The sequence below is a fragment of the Mytilus californianus genome, unplaced genomic scaffold (assembly GCF_021869535.1).
Source record: "Mytilus californianus isolate M0D057914Y unplaced genomic scaffold, xbMytCali1.0.p SCAF_19, whole genome shotgun sequence".
Classification (NCBI taxonomy): domain Eukaryota; kingdom Metazoa; phylum Mollusca; class Bivalvia; order Mytilida; family Mytilidae; genus Mytilus; species Mytilus californianus.
Window position 1 is genome coordinate 2,208,119 of NW_026262667.1, and position 10,834 is coordinate 2,218,952.

Consider the following 10,834-nt stretch of genomic DNA (forward strand, 5'->3'; position numbering starts at 1 on the left):
AAAGTTTTTTGTATTTTCCATTACGTATGCTGTAAAAGTAAACTAATATAATCTGCATATTTATCTGAAGAGATATTATTTGTCTAAATACACATTTAGTGCAGTTACATTGGTATCGTTAATTTTATTACTACCACTAGGTTGATGCCTCTGCTGGTGTGACCTCGAGCATCACTGAAGAGACAGTTATTGTCAAAATGTACATTTGGTGCAGTAAATTGGTATCGTTAATGTTAAAACAAGTGAAAAATTCGTAATTTAATGGATATTTATTAAATTCTCGTTTCTTTTTAGCTCATCCCCTTCTATTATCTTGTTGGATTGATATGATACTTCATTTCAATGTAGTATATAATTCCAAGATTTTAAATACAACATATGGTTTTGATACCATGTAATCTAGCTGTAATGTAGCCTTTCAATTTACCACAAATAGATCCAAGTTCCTCTACCCATTGACATCCGCGTGCCAATGTTAATTTCAGGGTGTATTCCTAGTTATATATGACTATCGCAACAACTATAATTGTAAGGAGGTTTATTAGAATTAGCTCTTACTCGCACTGAGTCTTCTTGATTTTCTGCTAAGGTCCCGTTTTGGTTGTTATTCGCTTTAAATGTCAAAATTCTAAATTTCAAAAAAGGACAAATTGAAGAAACTAAAACCGTAAATGAACAACCTGATATTATTCTTGCTTATCCTGACGGAACATTGATACTTATATAAGAAAATGATATGAGACACGTAAGAGCAATATTAACATATGAAACCAAAATAAGACATGGACATGTACACATAAAATGGTGAACGTATTTGTAGCTATTACGTTACCGAGTTCAATGCGAATGAAAGTAAGTTAAAGACGGTACATAGTGTTCAGGTTATGAACTGACATGATTGAAAGAGAAATATTATCGGAAATCTATAATTGATAAACACGTTTCTGAAAATGAAAAAAGGCAGAAGATAACAACGGGACTTTCAAAACTCATAAGTCGAAGAAAGACTAACAACACAATGATAAACCTTAAATTCGCTAGATGTTTTAGGACCGGGGCTTTTAAGTCTTTCTTTTTAGTGATAAGATATACCCAGGAAATGCATCAACATGACTTTTATTCACGCATTTTCCGTCTTTTTCTTCGACTTATTACAATTACATTAAGTGTAGTAATTTTTCTAAACCATATGCGCTTTTCGAGGATAAATGTCTTCAATGCTTTCAACATATTTGAATTTCCGACCCAATACAAACGTTGAAGAGGTGATAAAAACAAAAAGTTTTAAATGTGAAACCTGTTTCAATAGACTATGATTTATATTAAAAAATAATTGATTATATTTCAGACATAAGTGGTGTTTGCTTTAAGAACTTAAAAAGCCAAGCAATAGCTAATATTGTTGAAAATGGATGATACCGATGGAGATTTTCCTCTACCTGGAATAGAGAGCAGTTATGCTTATGAAGATGAAGATGAAGACAACGAATACGATTCATTTTCAGACATCGATCCTTATTACAGCGATAATTCCAACGATGAAAAGAGTGACACATCTATCATCTATACAAGAGAATTACAGAATTCCGCAATAACAGAAATACCTACTATTATTCCTGCTAATCCTGACGGAACTTTAATACTTCTGGAAGGAAACAATATGAGACACGTGAGAGCACTATACGCATATGCTATCAATTTCAGAATGCACTATACGTGTTTCTGGAATAAGTTTTATCATGTCCGCTGCTAAGATAATGAGCCAATTTTACAAAACGTATGAGACCTTAAACAAAATGATCTGAAAAGGACATCCATAATCTTCCCCGGTTAATTTCAGCTAAGGAAGTCGAAACCATATATTTTTTTTATACAGTTTCATTATTTGTAAATTGATAATTAACAGTCTGGTTTTTGGAGAGTTAGTGTTGTTCAATTTTAAGTTTTTCGTGTTATATTTTGCTTCTGGTGTCTTTTTGTGGTTTTACTTTGGGCATGGTATTGTCTGTTTTTATTTTACTTATGTCTTTCGAGTGCCCCCTTGGCATCTTGTCTGTCTTTTCACAGTCAACCAGTTTCTTACAAATTGTGTCAGTACCAACATTTATTGAAATTGCAATAAGAAACTTACTATTTACAAACTTTGTATGTGACAAAACATTTAAATTGTAAAGAACGTCTTTTGTTAAAAACTATATATTGTCTTCTATATGCAATTTTGTTTTTCTGTTGGAATATTGTCTCTTTTACGTACACACAACTCCTCCTTTTATTCATGTGAAGCAAGTATCTAGATTTCAACAAGTTATACGTTAAATGAGACAAAAAATAAAAAATAAACGTTATATCTGATAATTGATGATGACATCAACTGTATCGAACATTCAGCTGGACAAAAATTTAAAGAAAATGCTAAAATTCGATACATCAAATCTTGACTAATTTGCAGCCGACTAACCAAAAACTTAGAAATACAGTATTTGTGGTTTGCTGCAAGTAATATTTTAATGTATGTCACCACAAGCAAAGCAAACTCTTTTTCATCTTTTTGTTCTTCAGTGTGTTGAATTGGAGCTATATTACAAAGGTAAGTATTTATTTAGGTAAATTAGAAACTAAAAATACTTAACTTATAAGCAATTGTAAATTATAGGCAAATACGGTTTAGTGTTGTTAGAATCTCGCAAATCAATGCAGAATATATTAAATCAAAAGCCAAAAAAGCACCCGAAAAACTGGAAACACGATAAATGTCAATTGTTGGAAATGATGGTTACATGTTTATGTTTATGTTTTTTTATTTTACCAGAAAAAATGGCAAGGTGAAGCTGTCTTTACACATAAACTAAAATTTCTAAAAATCCTTTCATGATTTCTTTGATAGAGGGTTGCTGCTCATAAGGAAGCTATTGAACCAAGAGTTCCAAATGGTGAAGTTGAAATCATCCCTTCGTAAATTTTACGGACGCCATCACGAGTTTGTTGACCGTTATGGAATATCTGTTTCACAGATGACAGCGGATATGTTCCAATTGTCGTACCTACAATCCCGTCCCCTTTTTTACCCCGAATGTGACTTACCGAATTAGACTTATTACCAGGTTTGTACTTACATGAGCAACACGACGGGTGGAGCAGAATCTGCTTACCTTTCCGGAGCACCTGAGATCACCCCAGTTTTTTGTGGGGTTCGTGTTGCTCAGTCTTTTGGTTTTCTATGTTGTGTTTTGTGTACTGTTGTTTGTCTGTTGGTCTTTTTCTTTTTTAGCCATGGCGTTGTCAGTTTGTTTTTGACTGATGAGTTTGTCCCCTTGGTATCTTTTGCTCCCTTTTACATAACAGTCTTTCACGATCCTGTTTGTTTAAAATAAATAAATATATATATATATATATATATATAAAGATAGAGTATATAAACAAAATTCTACTTAAATGATTCCACCAGCTGCATCAGCTTCTAAAATAAGGACTTAATAAGGACTTAATAAGGACTCCAATATAATTCAAAAGACTAATTAGAAATGTTCTGTTGATGGAAACTGGATTACTAGTGTTGTTCGACATACGTTAAATAGTTGAACGTAGTAAGTCAGACTCTGACCATATGACAATTATCTTGTAATCTGTGTTGTAATATATCTCGTTTAATATGTCTTAGATGTACTCTACTTACTCGTCTCCAGTGAGATTTGCACAGTATGAAAAGCCAAAACGACGATATCAATGTTATTGATAATGTCCAATTCTAAACAAAATTATAAAACAAAACAACCCGATAATAATTTTTACTTTGATGTCATTTTATGAAGTTTAGGTTTCTAGTTTTCTTCACTATACGCTTTGTAATGAATATACATTAATTTTTGTTCTCGTGATACTAAACCACTATAACGAAACTAAGAAAATACAGGTATGATATATGTTAGAAATAATATGAACAACGACATAGCTAGATAATATAATTAATTATCTAATTACTACCACAATTTGATATTAATAAGTATTGTAGTTTTCATTGTTATTAATAAACGTAATGTCAGTATTACAAATCTAATCTTGAATCAATCCTAATTCTATCTTATTTTTGGGAACGTATTTGTAGCTAATACGTTACCGAGTTCAATGCGAATGAAAGTAAGTTAAAGACGGTACATAGTGTTCAGGTTATGAACTGACATGATTGAAAGAGAAATATTATCGGAAATCTATAATTGATAAACATGTTTCTGAAAATGAAAAAAGGCAGAAGATAACAACGGGACTTTCAAAACTCATAAGTCGAAGAAAGACTAACAACACAATGATAAAATGCTTAAATTCGCTAGATGTTTTAGGACCGGGGCTTTTAAGTCTTTCTTTTTAGTGATAAGATATACCCAGGAAATGCATCAACATGACTTTTATTCACGCATTTTCCGTCTTTTTCTTCGACTTATTACAATTACATTAAGTGTAGTAATTTTTCTAAACCATATGCGCTTTTCGAGGATAAATGTCTTCAATGCTTTCAACATATTTGAATTTCCGACCCAATACAAACGTTACAAATTCAAATGTGACGTCACTTTGTGTGTTTTTTTAGAATTTCAAATGTGACGTCACTTTGTGCGTTAAGGCTTTGGCTAACTCGGCTGTGTATTTTTATGTGTTGGATTAAGTTGTTTTATGTAATGTATCCGTTTTTATTCTGTAGTTAGTCCCCACTTCGGTTTTATCATGTATATCTATTATATAGTCATTTTATAAAATTTACTGTTTGCAAAAATATAAATTATTCTAAATAATAAGGATGTTCTTGTCCCAGGCAGAAAACCCTGGCTGTGTTAGGCGCAAATTTTTGGAAGTTTTGGTCCTCGGTGCTTTTTCAGCTTTGTACTTGTTTTGGCTTGCAAACTTTTTTCATCTGAGCGTCACTGGTTGGTCTTTTCTGGACGAGACGCACGTCTGGCGTATTGAATTTTAAGCCTAGTACCTTTTGTTACCTATTATTCGTGTGTTTCTTTGTCCTATATGTTCTCCCATTTATTTGTATTGTGGTCCTGTCATGTGATGTTGTCGTTTTGGTGTTGTGTTTGACGTTGCCATAAAAGCAGGAGGTTTGGCATGCCACAAAACCAGGTTCAACCCACCATTTTTTTCTTAAAATGTCCTGTACCAAGTCAGGAAAATGGCCATTGTTATATTATAGTTCGTTTCTGTGTGTGTTACATTTTAATGTTGTTTTTTTGTTGTGTCGTTGTTCTCCTCTTATATTTGATGCGTTTCCCTCAGTTTTAGTTTGTAACCCGGATTTGTTTTTATCTCTACCGATTTATGAGTTTCGAACAGCGGTATACTACTGTTGTCTTTATTTGTGTAGAGTATATGCGGAGGGAGACAATAGAACCTTACCAACTACACCATTTAGTGGTCAGGTTACTTTGGATACCTGTCATAGAAGGAATGTCAACCACTGACGACTATAGGGTAAGAGATATTTTGAGAACAGTTGTATAACCATGCTTAATGTAAATATTATAATAAAGGTATATTATATGATAAGTTTATATTATATTTAAAGTATTAACACAATTGTGTATGCCAGTAATGTTTATTGTAAAATGGATAAACATCCAAAATGAGATTGAGATATCCCATTCAATATTTTAAATTCTGAGCTTTAACATGGGAGCATACAGTTATTGAAATTGAGATGGTATTATGATAGATTGCATTCCTAACTTATGCATGTATTTTCTTTTCAGCGACTAATTAAATTAATAGAAAATATCAAAGCATCAGCTGATGAGTTATTGGAAACAAATACATTAGATAACTGCGAAAAGGCTCTCCATGTGTATCTTGACTTAAACATATCTATTATCACTATGAGGAAGAATCTGAGTGACCCTGGCAGTATCGTCGAATATATTAATAGCATCTCGATGCAGATAGCAAGATGTTTTATGTTTATGGTATGCCTTGTAATAATATATTTATGATTTGACCGAGCCTAAAATGAAAACCTGAATGAAAAAAATGCAAGTTAACATTGAAATAAAATCCAACAACATGGAAAACATTTCAACGATACCAGGCATATAATTCGGTACACCAGACGCCCGTTTCGATTACATAAGACTCAACAGTAGTGCTCGAATCAAACCAGGTTGAAGTCAAATAAAATATCAGGTCTTTAATGTTTCTAAATCTGTAAAACCCGTTTCTAATTCAAACTGACTTTAACAAAACGTCCGGAAAACATTATTTTCTAACAAAAAACAACATATTGTTATAAAAAATCTAAGGTCGAGGGTGACAAGATTAATTTTACACTCAAAACATGTTAGCTTTGTTTTAAGGAGTGCTAAATGAATTATACATTATATAACAGCACAGGAAACAATTGACCTGACGAAACACTATTTCTTAATGAAGCATGCAGCTTCATCAATAACTAAGTAACAGAATTTGCATTGTAAACAAGTACAGCAATTGATAGAAAGAAAAACGCTAATCAAAGATGTCTGTTTTATAATTAAGGATGTCAGACGAGCGTTTCTTCTTCACAAGGCTTATAATTTGCTCGAATCTAAAGAGCGCTGACTACTGAACTTGTGATACCATCGGAGACGAAAGTGCACTAACAGTCGAATTGACGCAGTAGTTTAATTTCAACAACGATAACTCATCAGATATAACTTATATAATAACTAGGAACTTTTCATGTCTGCTCAGCAATGCTGACTTCTGGTCTAGTTAGTGGCATTTCCCCAGTGGTTGTAGAAACTCATAAAAGATACCATCAAGTCAATTTCTGAAGCGACGTAACAGTTTCGGTGGTGTATCTTTTAATTTCAAGTTGGAAGGAATAGTTTCGGTAGACATAGTCAAACTGAGAACTATTTACTAATAAGACATCATCCATAAATGTAAACGTGATATATATTAAAAAAATGCATTCTTCTGTCAATTTTCCATAAGCCTTTTTATGAAATCTGTCCAAATTAAGAAACAATTCAGCAAGACGACCGCGATGTTGGTTTCTGTAGGGTGTTGCCTGCTTGTTGAAAACAACTCGTTAGACGGAACATATAAGGAATTATGTAAATCTTAATGCTCGTTAAAAACTACAAATTACATTACATAAAACGACCGTGGCATTATTTCGTATATAAAAAAAACATACTAAAAAAGAACAAAAAACGTAGAGCTTCGTGTACATTTTCTTGTACGGATTTGCAGAAAAAGAGTTGAGAATATGTTAGTACTTGAGCAGTATCGATTGCATTGAAATTCGATATGAAAATAAGGAGATATGGTATGATTGCCAAGGAGACAACTTTCCACCAAAGTCCAAATGACTGAAGGTTACTGTATTGTCTTCAACAATGAGAAAAATCCATACCGTATAGTAAGCTATAAAGGGCTCAGACATGACAAAATTTAAACCAATTCACAAGAGAAAACCAACAGCCTGATCGATGAAAAAATAGTAAACGAAAAATAAGCATGACAGACACCAAACAACGAAAACCCCTGAATAAAAGACTCCTGAATTTGGAAAGGTACATAATTTAATGTATAATCATATTTATATTTCAGGAACAGTATCAACACGCTTGTCAAATTTGCAAAAAAAGTAAGCTACCATATTTATATTAAATAAAATGTCTTTTATGAAGTAATTCACAGTTCTTCCACTTTTAGCTTCAAAATGATGTATAAATAATAAGAGTTTTTTAGAAATCGTAAATAATTAGTACGTTTATAATGTTTTACTTTGTGTGTGTTTCATGCTCCTACAAATGAATACGCTTGCTCTTGTTTATAGAAGAGGCATTAGCAGTTTCAATTGTATAACGGAAGTTATTATTCTTTTTGATAATACTTTCGAATGCACTCAAACAGATTAAAAATTGAGTTGTCCTTAAACAACAAAACCAATACATTGATATGTATTAGTTTTCAGTAATAATATAAAAATAAGGAGATGTTGTAAAACTGCCAAATGGAGCAACTATCAACAAGAGACAAAATGAAGGGCAAGTAAGCAACTATGGATCACCGTACAGCTTTCAACAATGAGCGAAACCCAACCCGTATAGGAAACTATAAATAAATAATGTACATAATGCTATTGGATTCTCTTGTATGTTTTTATTTTTTATTTTGAGACCTTTCAAGCATGATCTTATAGGATATAATTTAAAATGTTTAAACATTGGTCTTTACTATTTTATAGTGGATGCACACTTATCTATAAAACCAGGATGTTCTGTTTTCCCACAATTCTTTCTTATCTGGATTGAAGCTCTCATTAAGCTTGGAAATATAGATATTGCAAAGAAGAAGGTTAAACATTACCTTGCACTGACAACAACAAAGGTATGCAACATGGTGAACAAATTGTAATGGGAAATTAAGCAGATAGGACGAAAGTCAAAATATGTTGTTGATAATAACGTACAATTTTTTTTTATCGTGTTTGTCATTGACTTACATAAAAAGGTAATTTAAGCAAGTACAGCTGGCATGGACATTCAGTTGGGATCTTCACGTTTCCTTTATACACATTTCCATTAAAAAATTTTTTTTTTTACATAAAGTCTATAGGAATTTGTTTTGAATACGAATTAAATATTTGTCATATATTCTAACTTTAAATCTACCATATGTTCTAATACAAAAACACATCAAGCTAATTCTTATATTAAAGCTTTCAGAAAAATGTATGACGTTTTCTCACTCAGATTTCTTTTCATAACGAGTAAATGCATCCCAAACTTATTGTTATATCAGATATTTAATATAAAAAAACCAAAACTAATCCAATATTTAAATTGAAGAACGAACTGAAATTAACTTTCTACAATAGCCCCACGAATGGGACTATCGTCAATGACCCAGCGTTTCAGCCCACTGAACACATTTTCACTGTGTCATAGATCCCACGTATCCACTACTGCCAAAAAAATGATAAATAAGAGTTTATAAATTTTGTGCGTCTGAAGCGCTCTTTTGTAATAATCTAAACATGAACGCTCTAATACGGACGTTTTCAAGCAAGTGATAATAAATATATAAAAACGTTCGGACCTATGTGTCTGTTTGATAAAATTTTACTTCAGCTGTCATCGATCGGTATACTTCCTTAGTATTAAGCAGCACTTATATATATAATTTTAAAACTTTTCTAAAGAAAAACAAAATTCTTTTGAAAGTAAAGCAATTTTTGTCTTTAAGAAACAAATAAGGTAATTTTGATTTTTTATGTCCTTAAGTATCCATTTTACAAACATTGTCTTCTAAAGCAATTCTAATTTCAGATTTATAATATTTTTCTTATATTTTAAGTATATGGTATTTTAAGTTTAAATGAAGTTTACCGACTACATACTGATGGTTTTGGAGACAAATACCCGAGAAATAGTATACAAAACAACACAACAACCCCGGTAAAGTAAGAAAGAAAGAAACAAAATAAAATGAAATCACATAGAAAATAAAAAGGAGGTAATTGGTATTAAACCGATTGACTGTTTTTTTATCAACTGGCTCATTTCTATAAGTTTAACAATGATTAAACTAATTGCTGATAAGATTTTTTGAGTACGAGGAATGATCTAAAAAATTCGGGGACAAATTTTTAATAAAACTGAAATTAATTTTCGAATGATTTCATGCTGTTGATATATATTTTCTCAGTCTGAGCAGGACATTTGGTTGCCAAAGGAGAAAAGATTGCGTGCACATAACTTATTGATAGTACTACGTATAAAACAATAGAATGCAAACGTCTATTGTAGCAAAAAGAATGCAGATGATTTTTTTTAATTCCGTATCATATATTTAATGTATATTCCGGACGGGAACATTGAAACAATATATCAATTGCATAAGTTTTAAAACTTGTTGGACATGGGGTAATCGTCAGGAAAATTAATTTCCTTTGGAAAAAAAAATGTAAATGATTACAAACATCCCAGTAAAATGTGTGTTTAATACAGAGTCTTACTACATGAAGGAAACAGTCAAGATAGCTTAACACTTAGATGATACACAATTGTGAAGAATGGCTATTTCACACGTGCCTAATTGTTATTGTGATATTTGCTTGTATGAAACTACGTTTTCCCAAACTCTAGAATTATGCCGAATCCTTGTTTGCAGGAAGACAAGGATGCTGTTACCTCGTTAGTAGATCGAATAAACACAATAGAGGAAGAACGAAAACACATAGAAGAGGAAGTCGTGGATAGCGACAATGAATATGTAAAGTGTTCTAATTATACTGGTATAAAACAGGTTATTATTTTTAATCACTACTTATGAATATATCTCCTTAATAATTTTGTTGTTGTAATAGCTCAAATCGCCTGTTAATAAGTCACCGTATCTTTCATTGAGTTCTACTAGTACAGTATCTTTCCTGTAGAAAAAAATAATGAGATATAGAAAAATCTCACATCGATGAAAGAGAGACAGCATAATTGTATAAAAAAAGAGAAACATATCAAAACAACATTCCTCAAAACAAATATCAGGATGAGCAAAGTTCATAAAGTTACTCCAACGTCAAAAAGCTCCCTTGTATACAACAAGTCTCTATTTCTGAAATAAGGATAAAATACACAAGCCCTTGAAAACCATATCGAGTGGGAGAAATATATATTATACATAAAAACGCTGCTTGAATGTGGTAACATACAGATTGAAAGTTCAAATACGAAATAGAATCACCTCTTTCTTTTTAGCTCTTATTTTTCAATTGACAATAACTGTTGATTTCTAAGATTAACTTGAAATATTAAGAAGATCTTTTGTAGAATACCTCAATGCTATTTTACTTGCT

At 31.7% G+C, this 10,834-nt stretch overlaps 1 protein-coding gene across 1 annotated transcript; it reads left to right on the forward strand.

Moving 5' to 3' along the window:
* Nucleotides 1-1,353: 1,353 nt before the first annotated feature.
* Nucleotides 1,354-7,742, forward strand: LOC127726982 (uncharacterized). The gene is made up of 5 exons (XM_052234354.1): nt 1,354-1,669; nt 2,560-2,587; nt 5,360-5,466; nt 5,745-5,954; nt 7,716-7,742. The coding sequence occupies exons 1-5, from the start codon at nt 1,409-1,411 to the stop codon at nt 7,740-7,742; spliced, it is 633 nt and encodes a 210-aa protein (XP_052090314.1). The 5' UTR covers nt 1,354-1,408.
* The last annotated feature ends 3,092 nt before the right edge of the window (nt 7,743-10,834 follow it).

Bases quoted from the DNA above. Each gene is read 5' to 3' on its own strand.
- LOC127726982 (XM_052234354.1), top strand. From the start codon at position 1,409: ATGGATGATACCGATGGAGATTTTCCTCTACCTGGAATAGAGAGCAGT. The intron at 2,588-5,359 runs GTAAGTATTTAT...TTATTTGTGTAG, and splicing joins ATTGGAGCTATATTACAAAG to AGTATATGCGGAGGGAGACA. The intron at 5,955-7,715 runs GTATGCCTTGTA...ATAAATAATAAG, and splicing joins CAAGATGTTTTATGTTTATG to AGTTTTTTAGAAATCGTAAA.